Raw genomic sequence first — 20,153 nt, 5'->3', positions numbered from 1 at the left:
GGGAGTCACACAGGTGGTTAAACTGCCCAGTGCCTGATCCTGCCCTGACCACCACGAACCACAGCTGCTCCCTCTGCCTGGCAGCCTGGAGAGTCAGTCGCAGGACGTGTTGAATCGGAGGCACCCGGGGACTGCAGTTCCGGAGGAATCAGTGCAGTGGACTGTGGGGTCCCAACGCCCTTCCAGACCTAGGAAAGCCCACCACCTGGTGATGGCCCCCTCCCCTGCCCAGTCATAGGAAGTGATGAACTTCTCTGGAGAGACCTAGTGGCCCCTGGTACTGTCACCTGGCCAGTTTCTTTTCAGCCGACTTGCTGTCAGGCACTTGGAATGAAGCCTCCTAGTCAGTAACAATGCCATAGGCACACTCACACACGCCCAGTCAACAGTTTAGGGCTTGACTCCTAAATACCAGCTGACAGTCAAGGATCAAGGACATTTGAGGAAAGCCTTTGACACAAAAGCTGGATGGGCACCAAACAATGAGAAAAAATAACCAGATGATATGGGAGCTGAAAGAAAATACCAGAAAACCCCTGTAGTTTGTTTAGATAAGAGATGACACTGCATCTATGAAACAAGAACAGGATGCTTTTAAAAAAGAACGGTCGGAGTTCTGGTTGTGGCACAGCAGAAACCAATCTGACTGGTATCCATAAGGATGTGGGTTTGATCCCCGGCATCCCTCAGTGGGTTAAGGATCCGGCGTTGCCATGAGCTGTGGTGTAGGTCGTAGACACAGCTGGGATTCCACATTGCTGTGGCCATGGCGTTGGCCAGTAGCTGCAGCTTCAATTTGACCCCTAGGCTGGGAACTTCCATATGCCGTGGGTGCAGCCCTTAAAAAAAAAAAAATAATAATCAGGAGTTGCCGTTGTGGCGCAGTGGTTAACGAATCCGACTAGGAACCAGGAGGTTGCAGGTTCGATCCCTGGCCCACTCCGTGGGTTAAGGATCCGATGTTTCCGTGAACTGTGGTGTAGGTCGCAGATGTGGCTCGGATCCCGCGTTGCTGTGGCTGTGGTGCAGGCCGGCGGCTACAGCTCTGATTAGACCCCTAGCCTGGGAACCTCCATATGCTGCAGGAGTGGCCCTAGAAAAGGCAAAAAAAAACAAACAAAAATTTTTTTTGAATTAAAAATAATAATAATCAAAAAAATTGAAGGAGCCCAAATTAAAAATATTGTATTAAACATTCTTAAAACATATTAGAAAGGTTGGAGTGTAAAGGTGAGGTTATCTGTCAAGAGATGGAGAACACAAAGTGGATAATCAGAAGGGCTAAGGTGGTTAGAGAAGAAATCCAGAATGTAAGCTCCTCCTTGGAGTTCCAGAGAATGAAATGCAAGAATTAAAACCGTTTTCAGACCTGAAGGACATAATTTTCTCCGTGAATAGGTCTGTTGAGTGCCCAGTAAAATAAATGAAAAAAATTACCTGAACTGAGACAGACCATTGCATAGTTTCAGAACAGGCCTAAAGAGAAGGCTTCTGGAGATTAATAAGCCGCCCCCCACTCCCCACCCTCACCTCTGCAAAAAGTCTACCGGTGAGAGCTGACTTTCCAATAGCAGAACTGGATATTAAAGGCAGTGGAATAATGTTTTTAAAATCCTAAGGGTAGGCGTTCCCGTTGTGGCTCCGCGGAAATGAACCCAACTAGCGTCCATGAGGACATGGGTTTGATCCCTGGCCCCCCGCTCAGTGGGTTAAGGATCCAGTGTTGCTGCGAGCTGTGGTGTAGGTCGCAGATGCCGCTCTGATCTGGCGTTGCTGTCGCTATGGAGTAGGCTGGCATCTATGGCTCCAATTTGACCCCTAGCCCAGGAACTTGCATATGCTGAGTGTGTGGCCGTTAAAAAAAAAAAAAAAAAAATCCTAAGGGAAAGTGACTTTCTGTCTGTAATCCTCTGCCCAGCAGAATATCCATCAGATGTCAAGGTAGAGATCATTGCAGACACGTGGGGTCTCGCGTTCCCCTCGTGCCTCATTTATTAGGTCATTCTTGGCGAATGACCTCCAGCGAATAGGCGTGAGTGAGGGGAGAGGAAGACGCGGGGAACAGCTATTGCGACTTTAACGCGGGGACCAGCAAGGGACGTGCAAAGCCACAGTGTGGCAGGAACAGTCAGGCCAGACTGGTAAGCGGGCAGAGAGGCCTCGGAGGAAGTTCTGGGGAAAAACAGGGGTTGAAAGATGAGCGGACAGCTTCGTACACTTGAAGAATATGGAAAGGCTTCTCCTCGCTCCGGGGGACGTGTGGAAACGTGGGGGGCAGACAGACAGAGAAACTGAGAGGGGGAGGAAGGGGGTGCCAGGGTTGTCAGAGCAACAGGGGAGACCAAAAGCGTGTATCCAGAAATTAAGCGAAATGCCTGATTCATTCCTTGCAAGGTGGTGACAAGTATTTCCAAAGTCATAATAGACTCTGATGATTAATTTACCAGGAAACTGTCAGTTATGTGGGAGAAATTGAGGAAGGGAAATGGGGTGGTCCCTGGAGCAGAAAGCCAGTGGTTAGTGTCCAAGATTGAGAAATGAAGAATATTAATCAAAACTACGGCAGGAAATACAGAAGCGCACTTTGAACCCAGCAGGCCACGGGCGAGGGACGTTTGAGTCAGGGGTTCTTTTTTTACGATAAGCTTTTATCAGTGTTTGATAAGATAAAAGTTGTATATTCTCTCTCCACCACCTTGCCGTGGACAACTTTTTATCCCCAAGAATGCGTGTGTCAAGCACCCATCCCTTTGAACGTTGGGTGGTGTTTCTTTTTATTGCCTGCTTGTCTACACACGAGGTACACATATTGGGAGGGGAGCAGGGATTTGACCAGTCTCTCCGGAATGATTAAAATTGGGACGCGTCGCATTCATAGATGGAGCAAACATTCAGCCACCACGTGTCCTGAGCCAAGAAGCCAGAGCCCTGTAAGGATGATTTCTTATCTGTACTTCAGGTTTAGGGCAGCATTTTAAATTCAGCCTAATGTTCTAAATAGTTGTCTGTCTTAGACTTGGCATAGCACCTGCGTCTGTGTTAGGACTTTCTAGCGATATAATGAAAACCATGAAGTTCCCGCTGGGGCACCACGGGTTTGGTGGCATCTCTAAAGTGCCGGGACATGGGTCAGTCCTGGCCTGGCGCAGTGGTTTGGGGGGGAACCAGCATTGCCACAGCTGCGGCATGGGTTGCAACTGCAGCTTGCATCTGATCCCTGTCCCAGGAACTCCATAGTTGCAAGGTGGCAAAAAAAAAAAAAAAAAAAAAAAAACCATGACATGCGCAGAGACAGAGGATCCTGAAATCCGTGATGGAAAACTGTGTCTCCCTGTCATCCGCCTACTGCTGTGTGCACAGGACCGAGCACACACTCCATAAGTCCTTAATGAATGCACTGGTGGCTAGGGGAAAAATGCCAGTGACCACCTAGAAAGAAGGTTCCAGACTGACCTCTGTCCTAGAGAACCCATCCCACCCCCTCCCCCCAGTAATTAGGCACAGCGAAAACAAAATCTCTTGGAAGTTTGTTATGTTGGCAGCCAACACATTGCCCACGTAACGATGTGATCATGAGCCCCTAGCGTGACAACCATGAGTGTCCTTAAGCCCAAAAGGGCGCATCGTCAGCTTCCGGACTGCCGGCCCTGGTGGTGGTCTTGGTAGAGACAGAGTGTCTGCTCCTAGGCAGCTCCTGGGCGGGTGGGGGATGGCCAGAGTCACACACGCCTTGCATGCCCTCGACGGGAAATAAATGCCCTTCATTACATTTTTTTTTTTTTTTCTGTCTTTTCTAGGACTGCGCCCACGGCATATGGAAGTACCCAGGCTAGGGGTGCAATCGGAGCTGTAGCCGCCAGCCTCCACCACAGCCACAGCAACGCTGGATCTGAGCTGCATCTGCAACTTAGACCACAGCTCACGGCAGCACTGGATCCTTAACTCACCGAGCGAGGCCAGGGATCGAACCCTCGTCCTCATGGATGCTAGTCAGGTTACCCGCTGAGCCATGACGGGGAACTCCTCCATCCTTCGTTGCTTTCAAATCAACATTCATGACTTTGTGGACTGTACCGGCAGGCACGTGTGGGGAGACTAGGCTTTGTGGTGACAAAATCTAAAGATGACGTGGTCTGCTGTTTGCTTGTTTTATTAATGTGTTTGTTTTTGTTTGTTTGTTTGTCAGAATGTTATGGAACAGTTCAATCCTGGGCTACGAAATTTAATAAACCTAGGGAAAAACTATGAAAAAGCTGTTAACGGTAAGTCTGTCTCCTAAATTTATAAAGTGCCTCTAAAAGCCTTCATGAACTATTTTGCTTCATTATTTCAAATTATTCAAAATGCTGTGATAGTGAATATTTAAAATATCGTCAGATTGGTAGAAAGCGTTTGCAATTAGTGTAACCTGCAGACTTTTGCAGTGACAGACTATTGGGTATTTGAAATGAGTAAATTAATAGGCCACTCTGAGAGATACCTCTTAAATATCAGATTATACCTTTGATACGCCTTAATCTTTTCTATCATTTTATATCATTGCTGTACATGTTCTCTAGTTTTGAAACCAAATTCTTCGTAAATTAAGAACATCTATAAAAGGTAAAGTATCCTGAAGCAGAGGAATTATTCTCCTTTTGGTTTATACGGCAGAATTCACCTGCAGCTTTAGCACTTTCGACAGCACTGTGAGAGATACAGCCTCGGGCCTGAATGGAAAGACATCTAAGGGTTTCAGCAGAGGGGGCGTCTGTCTCTCTCTGCCCCGGGCTTGTTTGCTGGTTCATTGTTTCCTTAGAGGAAGCGGACCTGCATCTAAAACCTTCGTTGCCCTCCCGAAAGGGGAACCCCAGGTGCTAACAATGACCAGATTCAAAGGTAGTAGCCAGTGTCACCCCCGCCCCCAGATATGCAGATCCCACTTTCAGCATCAGCAGCTTAGGGAGAAAATGCAGCTGCTGAGAGTTTGAGCCGCGAAGACGGCTTCAGATCAAGCTTCGTGTCTTCTCTTTCCCTCCTGTTTCTCTCTTCCGCCAAACCCCCCAGTGAGGTTTTAGAAAGAAACCTGTGCCCTCACACCCTCTGCAGGAGCCTGCCCCAGGGAGGGGGTGTGCTGGCCGGACTTTGGACTCCAGTGGGCACACTGCTGCTGCGGTCCCTGCCAGAGTCAGCGGCTTGTTTCCGTGCCTCTGGGTCTCTGTGCGCCCAGCCAGCCATTTTCAGTGTCAGGAAGCTCAGCAGGCCCAGGATTTTGCTCCCTCGTCCTCCAGTGGTATCGGTGGTTTCTGGGGGTGCCCCGCGCCCTCCTTCAAAGAGCCGGAGCTTTGTTTTGAAAGGCCTTGCACAGCTGTCTCTCCCCAGATGACGGCTTGGTCACAAGGCCACAAAGTCATGGCTTCATAGTCCCTGCAAAGGAAGTCACTCTGGCCTGCAGTGGTCATTTCTCTTTCTCCCATGAGCGGCCTCTCCGAGGCAGCGTTTTATAAGGTGACCCTCTGGGCAGCCCACAGCTGAGCCTCCTGCTAACCAGGCTTCTCCCCAGAGAGTCTTATCACTTTCACACCTCCCGGGGCCTACTCTGCACTTTATAAGGTGTTTCCAGAATTTCTGCAGGCCCTTGAGAGACTTCAGTAAAATCTGTGCGGTCCTGGGACGGATCTATAGTAGGGTTGAAGATGCCAGATGTGCAGTCAGTAGTTAGATTATAACGCAGGGCAGCAGGCACAGCTGGTGAAGAGCGTGGGACAGCAGTGTCACAGGAATTTGAGCCAGAGGTCAGTGGATAAATGGAGTGGGCAGAGGGCTGTATAGGAGCTGAGCCTGCTGGCAGACGCAGCTTACTAGCTCTTCAGCCGAAAAGATAGCATCTAAGCCAAGACCTCAGGTCCACACTAGTGCAGGTGAGAAGCTGTTGGGGACCAGTAAAACAAGGTGAAACAGGACCGATTATTAAGGCGCTTGGATGCAGCATCAGTTACCCACTTGCTGTGTAACGAACTGGTCCTGAGCTCGGGGGCCTAAGACAACAGCGTTCATTATTTCCGACGGTCCCATAAAGGCAGTGCGGTGGTCCCTACGCCTGGGGTCCACTGTTGCAGCTGTAGTCAGCTGGGGCCAGGGCTTCCTCCCTCAGGCGGAGCTGGCTGTCCCGAGAGTGCAAGCCCCCTGCAAGTTATGCCTGCTGGTACCCCACTGGCCAGAGCAAGTCACCTGACCAAACCACCCATCACCTTGCTGGAGGACTGCAGGGCTGGGAATTCTGGAGGTGTGATTCACGGAAGGCATGGCTGTCAGAATCTACCCATGAACTCGGGAGTGTGGCCAGCTTAGCCTGTGGACAGTGGGAGGCCATTGAAGGTGTTGGAGCAGAACCATCACCTAGTGGAAGTCGTATTTTAAGGAAAATTTTTCTGGTAGAAGGATGTAGTTTAGATGAAGTAGTTGGTCAACCACTAAAATAGAACTAACATGCTTTATTCTTTAAAACACTATGTGGTAGATAATAAGGTATTCACAAAGGGCAGAATTAGGAAGATAAGAGTTGTTTATTTTTTTTCCTAGGTAAGTTATATAATGTTTAAGTTCATACAACTTTGTCATAAAAGCAGGATATTTTTACTAGACTGGAAGGTTCAATAGCTTTAAACCTCAGTCAACAGGTAACGAAAAAACTTTCAAGTTAATGTGTGGGTGCAAACCAAACATGTTAAGTGTTGTGTAACCCCGTATTACCATTCTCCCGCTACTCAGTACCTTGCAGTTGGAAAATCTTCCCACTAAAATGTCAGGTATGTTTACTGGACAGTTCCCTGGCCACACACCATGTTTTTAGGTGGAGTCCTCTCTCTGTCCGTTTTAGCGGAGACCAAAGAGTCAAAAAGCGCCACGATCTAGACCCAAGGATGTGAAATAACCTTAGCCAGAGTGATGTGCTCTGCCCCCGATGCACCCTTGACCTCGGGCATGTCCCAGAATGTCTCGTCTCTGCGCCCCTACATGAAACGGGCTGATGACACCACCCCCAACCTGGGTCTTAATGTAGTTAGGGAGATTGATTAACTGAAGTAACGCTTTGGAAACTGCGTGCATGCTACTTGTTCATGCTGTTTTTTGAAATGATGCTTTATCATCACCCTCCGTCTTGTGAAATAAGTGTCGTAGGTCATTATCTTTCCTAAACGTGTGTGTGTGTGTGTGTGTGAATGCATGTATAGTTACACACACACATATGTAGTAAAAGCTGTACCTTTTGTAATTTTTTAATGCTACGAGACATGCAAAAATAGGTTCACGTGCCATGAAAATACTACTTTCTTGGCCTGCAGTATCCTCAGCTGGACTCGGGCATTCGCTCATTCTGTGACCTCCTCCCCTCCCCTCTGTCCCTTGCGACACCTTTGAAAATCCATCCTTTGAAAACAATATCCGTTAGAAATGGGGGCAGAGAGACTGGTGCAGAGAGACTGGCGCGGCCCCACGTTTTCTTCTCAGTGAAAGGAAAGGAATCTGAGAGAGATTCCTTAGGGCTGGCCCCTCTTATCTCCAAAATCCTGTGGGCTCCAAAGCTCCTGGGAACACAGCCGTCTTCACGTGAAGCCAGCCTTTAAATAAGATCAGTTATTTTCTCTCAAGGCACACGAAACAGGCTCGGCCATACAGAAAGGCTTGCTTGTGGTAGCCCTTCTGTGTCCTCAGACTTAGCTTCTTAAAAAGCAAAAGAATAAATCAGTATTAGCTTCCGTTTGTTTGTGCCGTATGCATGCTACTAGGGATTTTTATAGATTAAAATCCCTTGTTCCAGAAAAGAGCACTAACGTGCCCGAGGGGGTCATGCTGTTGGAAGTGACGCTGGATTTCAAGCCCAGGTTTGCCTTGCTCCTGGCCTCCCGCATCCGGAGGGGGGAAAAAAGGAAAGGAAGAGAAAAGTCAAAATCAGATTTCTGTACATTGTAATGTAGTCTTCAGAAACAGTTCGAAGGGAGAGATGGGATTTTTCAGATAATTAGAATCCAGCTTGTATAGCAATGAGACTTGTCCTGACTCTGTCAAAAAGGAAAAAGAACATTCAGTCATTTTTCCGATAATTGCATTGTTTTTTTTGCAATGATAATATACTTAAGAGTTTATAGATTTTCCTTCTGGGAACGGCTCTGGCAGTTGCTTATGTCTGAGCGTGTCTTTTTCAGCAGAAAAAGTGAGAATGCCACTGATGGCCCAGGTTCCTAGGCCGCCCCATGCAAGCCCCTCCAGCGAACCTGATGCAGACCTGTGTGGCTGTAGAACAGCCAGCTTGGGAAGGACTCTGGCTGGAGTGGACGGGTGCCGGCCCTGATGCCGTGTCAGGAGCACGTCCACTCTGGAACTGGCCTTGGGAGCAGGCAGGACCTTCTCTGGGCTTCCAGCCTCTCTGCTGCTGCGGGTTTTCCCGGGGCGGGTCCGAAGCAAGGATCCCAGGGGGCTCCCCAGTGGGTGGGGTCCTCCCGCAGGGCAGCAGTGGGACCTCTGCCCGGGCACAGCGCTCGGGCACAAGCCCTGCCTTCCGAGAGCCAGCCTGGCCTCCGTCGGAAGGGACTCGGGTTTGGGAGAGAACCTTCCTTATCATCTGAGTGACTGACGCCTTGGTTGGTGTGTCCCCACCCCGTCTAGCTATGATCCTGGCGGGAAAAGCCTACTACGACGGAGTGGCCAAGATCGGAGAGAGCGCCGCCGGGTCCCCCGTGTCGACGGAGCTGGGTGAGCTGACCGTCCCTTCCGGGTACCCCCAACTCGGGCCCTGCTGAGAACATACGCAGTGGCCCGAATCCAGACCAGAGCAGAGAGCCAGCCCAGCACCCCCGTTTGTTCACTTCTGGAGCGACTGACCTCTCTGGGCTCGGTCCGGAGTGGCGGCGGCGGCAGCGGCAACGTCAAGGGCAGACGGAGGTCGGTGGCTGGCCGGCCTCCCTGCACCCTGGGGGCTGGCTGCTGCCCCTGAGGTCCGGGCCCTGGTTCCCCCGATCCCTGAAGCGTGACGCCCAGGGAGACTTGACCTACATTCTTCGCTGGAGGAGACGTGTGCTGGGCCCCCCGGCCTGGCAGGCGCGTTTCCTGTGACTCACCGCGCGGGGCGTCGGGCTCCTTGACGGCCCTCTCGCTGCCCCCGCTTCCGCACTTGCTCTCCGTGGCGACTTTTCCGGTCTGGCTGGTATGAATTGCTCTCCTGTGCACACGCGGAGGGCAAGGCAGCCCCGCCTCGGCAGCGCTGGCGTTTCTGTTTCCAGAGCCAGGTCACGGTACCATCTCCAGGGGGGAAAGGTGGATTTTTTTTTTTTAATAGCCCCACACACAGCCAGCAGTTGTAAAACTTGCTGAATACGTTCTGCCTGATAGAGGGTTACACTGCAGACTTCAGGATGCGTGTCGGAAGGGTTCAGAAGAAAAGACCCGTGAAGTGTGTGTGTGGAAGGAAACGTGTGTCTGTGTTTAAACAGTGGCGGGGCGGGGGGAGCGTGGGGAGGGGCGCGGGTGTCCGAGGTTCAGGTGGTTGGCGCCGTCTCTCTGTTAGGCGTCTTAAGGGTTTTCAGGATGGCTTGGAACCCTCTTAACCCATAAAAGCCAAGAAACAAGTTCCTGGGTGATGACGAGGCTGGGGCGAGGCGGCTGGATCCGCAGTGGACCTGGGCTTGTTTACGTCCGCGGACGCCTCTTGTGCCTGAAGAGTTCATAGTCTTGAGGCTGTTCCCACTGTGGCACCTGTTGCTGTGGAGGCGTGGGTTCGATCCCCACTCAGTGGGTTCAAGAATCCGGCATTGCCGCCTCAGCTGTGGCTCGGATTCAGTTCCTGGCCAAGCAACTTCCATATGCTGTGGGTGTGGCCATTAAAAAAAAAATCTTGAAACTCGTAGACAGAACCTAAGCCTGACGTGATGGTGGGTGAGGAGTAAGTCAGTATTTGGTAGAGTTGACGACATGTAGAGGATTTTCTTTCTTTCTGCTTTTGTTTGTTTGTTTTTCTTTCTAGGGCCATACCTGCAGCATGTGGAGGTTCCTAGGCTAGGGGTCCAATCGGAGCTGCAGCCGCTGGCCACAGCCACAGCCACTGTGGATCCGAGCCGCCTCGTCGACCTCCACCACAGCTCAGAGCAACGCCAGCTCCCTAACCCCCTGATGGAGGCCAGGGATCGAGCCCGCGTCCTCGTGGATGCTAGTCGGGGTCGATAACCGCTGAGCCACGACCGCAGCTCCACATGGAGAGATCGTCAAACCCTGACTTGTATCCTGCCGGTGCCGTAAATTGTGTGTTCCGGCAAAGGTCAAAACCGGGGTCACTGTCGGAAGTAGGATCACTTTAGTACAATACACACTCTGTGATGCAGTCAGAAGCAGGTAGTCAAGTACAGGACATTTGAGGGATGGTTGGGGCCACCCAGATTAAAGACAGCACCCCGGGAGTGTCGGGAGGGGGGGGCCGGTAGGTGTGACCCTTGCGTGAAGACACGGGGCGCTCGGGCTCCCCATCATTCAGTGCGCCTGTTGAGTGTTTTATGGCTCTCGATTCTGTTTAAATAAGACTTCTGTTCCACACCTTCCTTGATTCAGCTGTGAGTTCATCATGTTGAATCAGCTATTTCCACAGCAACCAGTGTTGTTAGAAACAGGCTTAAACCTGGAGTTTCAATAAGGAAAATAGGTGGGAATGCTGACGTTTCTTTCATGTGTGTGTATGTCATTCAGGGAACAGAAGTAACTTGCCGTGTCCTTTTGCTTCTATCCACTATGTTATATATATAATTTTCCGCCCATTTACAGCCGCTCCATGATCAAGTGCTGTCCTCATAGGAGTTGCTTTTGGAAGCCTATTTACTTCTTTTGACTTGCTTAGTTTTTCATTTTGTTGTTAAAGTTTAGGCTAAAATACTACCCGATACCTGTTTAAATTCCTGTAGGGAAGAGCCGTGGGTAATTCGTAGAAGAAAGAGAAAGACCTAAGGCAGAGTGTTTTCCTCATTTTTTGAAAAGATCTTATTTTCTGCTGGCTTTTTGGTGTTGGTGCTCATAACTTTATGAAACTTAACGTTATAAATTCCATCTGTTAAAACTTAAAGGATATGACATATGTGATGATTGAAAATCATTTCAAAATTTTTATTCCTTAAGAGATTATCTCTGAAAACCCTTTGTTTTCCTACCGCCCCGCCCCCCCCATCCCCGCCAAAAAAAAATCCTGGGAGTTCCCCTTGTGCCTCTGGGTTGAGAACCAGACGTTGTCTCTGTGAGGATGCAGGTTTGATCCTTGGCCTCGCTCAGTGGGTTAAAGATCTGGCATTGTGGACAGCTGCAGTGTAGGTCACAGATGTAGCTCGGATCCCATGTGGCTATGGCGTAGGCTGGCAGCTGCAGCTCTGACTCAACCCCTGGCTGGGGAACTTCCATATGCCTCAGGTACAGCCATAAAAAGAGAAACAAAAACAGCAACAACAAAGATCCTGTAGTTTTAAATTTTTTAGTTTAATAATTTTGCTCTGGAGGGAAGAGAAAGGGATGCTGAAGAATTTTTATTGTTTCTAAAACTTTGATTACAAGAGTAGTTTTCATTTCAGTGTTTGAATAAATTTTTTTTTTGCTTTTTTTTTTTTAACTGTTGCTATAGTACACATAATCTTTTTCATTTCATACACTTTTTTTTTTTTGGGCCATGCCCAAAGCACATGGAAATTCCCTGGCCAGGGATCAAACTTGAGCCACAGCATTGACAAGGCTGGCTCCTTAACCTGCTGCACCTAAGTCGACTTGAAATTTCTGTTATATTTATTTTGATACTTTGATACTTGGGAAGGGGAGCGAGGAAACTACCCTGTGGGTGAAATAGTTACTCAATTGATAGAAGTGTGTAGTTGAGGATTCAACTTGGAAAACTTGGCCAAATACATCATGAGTGCTAATCAGGGCGGCAGAGCTAAGCATCTCCGTCTCTTCTTACTTTAGAGGGAGAAAAGAGGGCGGTTATTGATTAGCCCTTCGCTGGATTGGCATCTGTTACAGGACACTGCAGTAGTACCATTTTGATTTTTAGGTATGGGTGCTTTCATTTTGACCTCCCTCTTTTGCCATCCGCTCACTCAATACAGTGTGAATCATTTATGATGCTTTTGCCCCAAAATAACAAAATGTCCAACTAATGGTGGTTTAAATGATAAGGATGTTTATTCTCCCAGATAAAAAGGCCAGGAGTAGCAGATTCTTGGTTAGTTAAGCATTACTGAGGAGTCTGGTTCCTTCTGTCTGTCTTAGTCTCAAGCCCAGCTCCTCATGGTGCCAAGGCGGCTGCCATTGCTAGTCTCAGGCATCACACCCACCTTCCTCCCTTTGTGTCCCAAAGCAGGAAGGTGTGCCTTGGACAGAGGAGGAAACCTTTACCCAGGAGCCCAGTACACATCCTCATGTGCCCCCCGGCCTGATGTGGATGCCAGTGGCCCAGCAGTCAGAGAGGTTTCCCCAGCACAGTTAGCCAAGGAATGCATCGGAGGAGCGAGAACCTAACTGTTAGGAGGTACCCAGTGAGGACACCACTCAGGCAGCCGCGGTTATCACAGGTCTTGTCTCAACAACTTGGACTGAAAAGATGTTCTTGCTTCAGCTGTGCCTGGGACGGCAGAGTGCTTCGGTGGGTTTTTGTTTGTTTGCTTTTTATTTTTTGGTCTTTCTAGGGCCTCACCTGTGGCTTACGGAGGTTCCCAGGCTAGGGGTCCAATCGGACCTGCAGCTGCCGACCTGCGCCACAGCCACCGACCTGCGCCACAGCCACAGCCACGCCGGATCCTTAACCCACTGTGTGAGGCCAAGGATAGAAACCACATCTTCACAGATGCTAGTCGGGTTGGTTATTGCTGAGCCACGACGGGCACTCCACTTCTGCGTCCTGCCTGTGTCTCTGATAAGAGTGGTATTTTCCTCCTGTGTGGTTGTGTGGTTTTACCCTCGTGTGTATACATCACACGTTAAGATCGTTAAGCCGTCCTTCCCAGTCTGTTCCTTCTTGGGAGGGGGGACTCCAGCACCGAGGAAGAATGAGTGAGGGATCGGAATTACTTTGTGTTTTTCTGCCCTGTTTGCCTTTCTGTTCAAGCCTTGGGTACCTTGTAACCATGACCTCTGGGTGCTTCCTGCTTGCCTCTGCCTCTCTCCTTTCTTTCCTCCTCTCCTCTCCTCTCCGCCGATGTATCTGCACCGTCTCACGCCTCATCACCGCTGTTCCTTTCCAGTCCTTTCTCAGTGAGTATGTGCCCAGCAGCCAGCACAGAGCGCTTGCTCTCTGCCAGGCGCTGGGTCCTCCTAGCGGTCCCGCACGCAGTGGGGCGCAGGCGCTCTCCCTGCCGAGCTTTCCCTGCGAGACCAGAGGTGGAGTGTGGGCCTGGGCCACACGGTGGGCAGGTGGTCCCACCTGAGAATCTGAGCTCTTCACCTCTGCACGTCACTGCCCTCCATGGGGGGGAAGGGAAAGGGGAGGGGCGGCCAAGTAGGGGTCGCTGAGGAAGAAAATGGGGACCCCATGATGGGGACCTTTGCGAGGAGGAGAGGAGAAGGGGTCGCTGGAGTCAGAGCATCCGAAGACAGGGGACGGGCTGGCACGTGCGATGCCGAGGTCCCTGGTGGTTTCACCCTAAATGCCAGGTGTTACAGGTTAAGGAAGGTGGAGGTAGCAGGGAAGTTTATATGTAGATTATATATGTGTGTATGGGTGTATATATATGTATGTATCTTTTTTTCATAAGTATCTTCTTACAAGTATTGCTTGACTCCTGTACTGCTGTGCTTTGTATAGAAACTCAGGTCTCCTGAGAGCCTGTGGTGCACCAGGTGCTTGGTGCATTCCCGTATCCTGTCCTCGGGAGCCCCAGGGACAGATGCTTCCTCCATGGTCGGGGGGGGGGGGGGGGGCACTAACCCAGTTTTCCTTGGGGAGGCTTTTAGACCATAAGGACACGCTTGGCGGTTCCGTCCTTCTGCATGGTGGTGAGATGTCCTCCACAGGCAGCCACACTGGGCCCTGCGTCCTTAGCCATGGGCTCTGCAGCCAAGGAGGACAGAGCAAGGGCTGTGGAGGTTGTGACCTCAGAGAGCGTGGTAGATGGCATTGGTGCTGCTTGGGAAGGATCCTGTGACCCGGGCCAGGGAGGCCAGGCCCGATTTTATTTTCCTCCGAAACTGCCCGACACTCAAGAGATGCTCAGTGAATCTGTGTGTTCAGGTTGCCACTGTGAACTCGTGTGACCTGGGCAGGCACTTCACTCTCTGAGAGGTTGGTAGGACTAAGGCAGCACATTCGGGGTTGTGGGCAGATGAACTGAGATAATGTGCCTCATATTTTCTAAAGTTTCCAAGACCAGAAAGATGCCTTTCGGGGGGGGGGGGGGAGGAGTTCCCGTGGTGGCGCAGTGGTTAATGAATCCGACTAGGAACCCTGAGGTTGCGGGTCCGATCCCTGCTCTTGCTCAGCGAGTTAATGATCCAGCGTTGCCGTGAGCTGTGGTGTGGGTTGCAGACGCAGCTCAGATCCCGAGTTGCTGTGGCTCTGGCATAGGCTGGTGGCTACGGCTCCGATTCGACCCCTAGCCTGGGAACCTCCATATGCCGCAAGTGCAGCCCAAGAAATGGCAACAAGACAAAAAAAAAAAAAAAAAAAAAAAAAAAGATGCCTTTCTCTTCTCCACTTCTTATGTCCACACGTTTTTGAGAAGTCAAAAAATAGCACCGATTGTTTCATTGACACTGCTCTCCTCCATAAAGTAGATGACATTAAATTTGTAAGAGTGTACATTTTTCTTTGATGTTTCTTGATTCATGAGCGAATCTTTTCAGTTCTCTCCATTGTATCTTCGTTTTTCTTTAACCTCTCATCTTGCTCGTATTTTCTTCCTCATACCATCTTTAGGATTCTCTGCTGATCTTTTTCTAATTTCTGAAATGATGCATTTAACTCATTAATTATAAATATAAGCAGTCTTCGTTTTAATGTGCAGAACCACAAATACTACTGTGTAAGTAAAAGACACGCAAGTCTGTCTTAATCATCACTGGAAAAACTGTGATTGTCCCGTGACCTTTAAAAATAGTTGTCAGAGGAGTTCCCATTGCGGCTCAGCAGAAACAAATCCAACTAGGATCCATGAGGTTTTGGGTTCCATCCCTGGCCTCACTCAGTGGATTAAGGATCTGGCATTGCCATGAGCTGTGGTGTAGGTTGCAGATAAGGCTTGGATCCAGCGTTGCTGTGCCTGTGATATAGGCCGGCTGCTATAGCTCCAATTCAGCCCCTAGCCTGGGAAACTCCATATGTGGCAAATGTGGCCCTAAAAAAAAAAAAAAAAAGTTGTCAGAAATATTAAAAACTCTTTTACTATCAGTTATAAGGAAATGAAATTAAAAAAAACCTTTTTTTGTGTACACTAAAGCAGTATAAACACTGATAATTCAAGAATATGTATTTTGTAAAAAAAACAAACAAAAACCTCAAATTGTTTCAACAGCCCTTGTCGCCCCCTTATATAACTTGATACAGTATGCTTTTGCAACTTGTCATGCTACTTTCTAAGTTTGGATCAGCTTCCAACATTTTATCCCGGTGATTTCAATGTTGTGAGACAGCCTTGAGAAGTTCCTTTAATGTCAAGTTTTTTTGCTGGCATCACTTTCTCTGAAACACCTTCATCCTTTTCATCACAACCACTTTCCCCAGTTACCTTGTGACATCTGGGCTTCACTGCATCCTTAGGGCTGTACAGCCAGGCTCTCTCAGCACCAGTGTTGACACTTCCACTGGCAGCTGTTTCTTCTGTAACTGCATTGACATTCATTGCTGCCACTCGTTGTTTCTTTGCTGCACTTGTTTTTTCAGTTATCCGTATTTGTAACACTTCACTTAGGTTTCTCACTGGGAAAGGAGGCAACACACCTTTGCAGTGTGTGTGCTCTATCGGCAATCCTTGCAACAGCATCACTCTGTCCTAATGACTGTAACATAATGATAAATGTTACAAGTAGGTGACAAGTAGAGAAAGTAGATCTTCTTATTCAAGCTTGTCTTAGCTGTTGTAGGACTTTTGCGTTTACATGTATTTTAGAATCCGTTTGTCAATGCCCACTTAAAAAAAAAAATCTAGGATTTTTAACTATAGGTTAAATCTGTAGATGGATTTAGGGAGAACTGACTCAATCTTCCAGTCCATGAAGGTGGTATACCCTTTTAATTACTTGGGAGTTCTTTACTTTCTGTTAGCACTGTTTTGTATTTCTTCATTTTAGAAGTCTTGCACGTTTCTGATTGTTTTTGCTGTACCCACACCATGGAGCAGTTCCCACGCCAGGGATCTAACAGCCACAGCAGTGACAATGCCAGATCCTTAACCCAGTGGGGAACTCCTCTTGCACATTTTTATACACACAATTTTAGATGTTTATGGTGTTTTTGTCCCATTGAAAACAGCATTTAATTTACTTCCTAGTTGTTTGATTCTGCTGAGTTTTCAATTTCAGTGACTTTTTTTTTTTTTTTTTTTTTTTGGCTTTTAGGGCCACACCCATGGCATATGGAGGTTCCCAGGCTAGGGGTTGAATTAGAGCTACATCTGCCGGCTTACACCACAGCCACAGCAACACAGGATCTGAGCCACATCTGCAACCTACACCGCAGTGCATAGCAACACCAGAGCCTTAACCCCCTGAACAAGGCCAGGGCTCAAACCCACAACCTCATGGGTCCTAGTTGGATTTGTTTCCCCTGCACCATGACGGGAACTCCCTCAGTGACTACTGTTCATTACCATCAGTTCTCCTAAGTTTTTTGGAAATCTTTGAATTTTTATCACATTTTTATACTAGCTTTATTGAGATCTAATACACACGCAGTACAGTTCACCTCTTTAAAGTGCATAGCTCGGGATGTTCCCATGTGGTGCAGCAGGTTAAGGATCTATCTGTTGTTGCTGCAGCTGTGGTGTGGGTTCTATCCCTGGCCCGGGAACTTCGGCATGCCACGGGTACAGCCTAAAAAATAAATGAAGTGTATAGTATATTCGGCATTTTAAATTATCACCTTTAAGTTATCAAAGTTGTGTGTTGCCTCCTCGTTTCCCTTTAAGTTACTCCAAAAAGAAATCCCATACCCTTAGTAGTCATTTCCTATTAGCCCCCCCAACTCCAGCAGTTTTAATATATTTTAATTAACATATTTTGTCTCTAGATTTGGTTTTGCTGGACATTTCGTATAAATGGAATCATACAATATATCTTTTGTCTTGGTTTCTTGCACTTAGTACAGTGATTTAAAGGTTCATTCACATTGTAACATGTATCAGGACTTCCTTTTGTGTGTGTGGGATGCGTAATACTCCATTTGTGTAGACAGACCATGTTTTGTTGATCCATTTTATTTTTTAATTTTTTTAATTTTTTTGTCTTTTTGCTTTTTCTAGGGCCACACCGCAGGCAGATGGAGGTTCCCAGGCTAGGGGTCTAATCGGAGCTATAGCCGCCAGCCTACGCCACAGACACAACCACACGGGATCCGAGCCGCGTCTGCGACCTACACCATAGCTCATGGCGACGCCAGATCCTTAACCCACTGAGCACAGCCAGGGATCGAACCTGCACCCTCATGGTTGCTAGCCGGATTCATTATTAACCACTGAGCCACAGTGGGAACTCCTGTTGACCCATTTTATGGGTTGATGGACATTTGGGTTGTTTCGACCTTTTAAGCTGTTAAAAATAATGCTCCCGTGAACATTCATGTACAAATTTTGTCTGTACGTAGTTTTTCTGTGTCTTGGGTGTATATTTAGGAGTGGAACTGCTGGCTCGTCTGGTAAACTCCAAATTTAACCCTTTCGGGAACTCACAGAGAGTTTTTCAGATTGAACGCACCCGTTTACATCCCCACCAGCAGTGTGTGAGGGTTCCGGGATCTCTCCATTCTTGCCCACGCCTGCTGCTGTGGTTTTGATCGGCCGTCCTAGAGGCTGGGAAGGACTACCTCATTGGGGTTTTGGTCGCCGTTTCCCTAGAGGCTCTCTTCCCATTCTTACTGGCCATTGCGCATCTGCTTTGGGGAAATGTCTCTTCAGATCCCTTGCCCATTTTTAGTTGGGTTGTCTCGTTATCATTGAGTTATATCTACAAAGCTGGAAGTTCTCAACAGTCTAATTCTGGTGATGCCTTATTGGGCCTCTTGAATCTCCTCCATGAAGGATTCTTTCGGTAAGGGTTTCATTGTCATTCTCTTCTCTTCCATGTCAGGGTCACCTATGGAGCTGTAGAACTTAGGCCCTTGGAAGTCACCAAGAAATGAAAAGTCGTAGAAAAGCCAAGCAATGGTAGAGCTTCTCTGATTTAAATCATATCATTTACTTAGAAAATAAAAAACTGTTGATGGAATATGAATTGCCCTTTGATGAAATTGTGGTAAAACATTTAGAAGTTGCAAAGCAATGGAAAGGCTCTTTTATTTTCTGTTGTATCCATATCAACAAAGGTATTCTGCCAGTTTTGCAGGAGGAGTGGCTCAGACTTTGTGGAAAATACTTTAATGTAAATCTCCGAAATTAAGTTCTCCTACCTAAAACGTAAGAAAAGGCAGGTTTTAATTTTCTAAAAATAGGCCAGATAAACATCCTTCCCCCAAGAAAAAAGTCATTCCTGGTGGTTTCCTTCTGAAAATAAAAGGTCCTTTATGAATAGAGTCTATTCTCCTATTATAGAGACTATTCAGAAAATGGCATTGCTTTCTCACAACTGTAATTGCGAGTGATAGAAAAGTCTGAATGATTCAAGAAAAATGCCAAATTCTTAGTCATTTTTATGCTAAATGCTTTCAACCGCTTGAAGCTTAGAGTAAGAATTAGCATATACTTTGAAGTTGATTTCAAACTCATTTTGCCAAGGTATCACCGTTGACCAGTTGGCCGTAACGAAGCAAACTAGAGCCAAGGGGCTGGGCAGGCCTTATTTGTAAATACGATTTGGGGTGCAGGGGGAACACAGACACCCCTGTGGCGTCTCATTGCTGTATTGGCTGTGGCCACGGTCAGGCTCCAGCGGCAGGGCTGAGTAGTTGCAAAAAGAAGTCTGTCTGGCCCATGAGACCCGAACTGCGGATGACCCAGCCCCGTGCCGCCTTTACCCGGACAGTGGGGGACAGTGGCCTCGGTCTCTCAGAGGACAGCGTGACAGCATGCAGAGTCGGATAGCCCTTTCTCCAGAGACGCCGCAGTTGCTCACCACCTGCTTGGGTTTAACACGCATGCCAGCTCCATCCTAACAGCCACAGCTTGGAACGAAACCACCCTGCCTTGTAGGGAGGAAGGAAGGAACAAACAAACTCGAAGCCAACGACCAGCGCTCTGTAGTCAGGATTTGGCAGGTAAGATATTTTAATCCACTGTGATTGTTCAGTAAGTCACATGAGTAATAATTCATGTGACCCTGGCCGTTGGGGTGTGGACCTGTAGCCACGCACATAAATCTTTATCGCAGGTACACAGTGCGACTCAAGGAACAACACTCGTTTAAGAGAGGAAACTGACATTTGTCTGAAACTTCCAGTTTTGTCTCTAAATCAAGTGGCGTTTATTTTTGAAAACTTAGGAAATACGGAAAAGGTGGAAAAAGAAGGCAGAAATGGGGAAAATATTTTAGTAAAATATTGAAAAGAGACTTTGAACCAGTTTTTTCGCCTTTAAACCATAGAAAAATAAAAGCTTGTTCTCATTTATTTCTCGAGGCACAGCAGAGAACTTTCTTTGAGGAGTTGATAAATTTCCTTTGAGGCCCTTACACCTCACCATCACATAAATGTAGACTATGTCATTTTGTTCCAACTCACCCAGCTTGTACATTATTTTGAATCATCGATTACATTGTTTAGGCAAATTTCTTTCTTTTTTTTCCCTTTTCTTTTTGGGCCGCCCCATTGGCGTATGGAGTTCCTGGGCCAGGGGCCTGAGAGCTGAGCCTCAGGTCTGACCTACGCCACAGCAGCGGCTACACCAGATCCTTTAACCCAGTGGGCCAGGCCGGGTTTGAACCTGCGTCCTGGCGCTGCAGAGACGCTGCCCATCCCATGGCACCACAGTGGGAACTTCAGGGCCAGTTTCTTAAATTGGGCACAAAACAGATGT

At 48.1% G+C, this 20,153-nt stretch overlaps 1 protein-coding gene across 3 annotated transcripts in view; it reads left to right on the top strand.

Moving 5' to 3' along the window:
- The window catches only part of BAIAP2L1 (BAR/IMD domain containing adaptor protein 2 like 1), a 95,707-nt gene that overhangs the window by 25,228 nt on the left and 50,326 nt on the right, over positions 1-20,153 (top strand). For 2 of the 3 annotated variants that reach the window (XM_003354447.5, XM_085016550.1), the window contains exons 2-3: positions 4,187-4,262; positions 8,647-8,733. In XM_003354447.5, coding sequence (XP_003354495.2) covers positions 4,187-4,262; positions 8,647-8,733 — 163 coding nt within the window. Of the gene's footprint in view, positions 1-4,186; positions 4,382-8,491; positions 8,734-20,153 lie in introns of all 3 variants that reach the window. The other variant, XM_085016551.1, reaches the window with a different exon arrangement.

Source organism: Sus scrofa, chromosome 3 (assembly GCF_054392235.1).
Source record: "Sus scrofa isolate SSC_HxYL_T2T_F1_AM1 chromosome 3, Sscrofa_HxYL_maternal_Yorkshire_Landrace_v2.0, whole genome shotgun sequence".
In the NCBI taxonomy this organism is placed as follows: domain Eukaryota; kingdom Metazoa; phylum Chordata; class Mammalia; order Artiodactyla; family Suidae; genus Sus; species Sus scrofa.
Note: the sequence above shows the minus strand (reverse complement) of the source record. Positions and strands in the feature narration are given on the sequence as shown.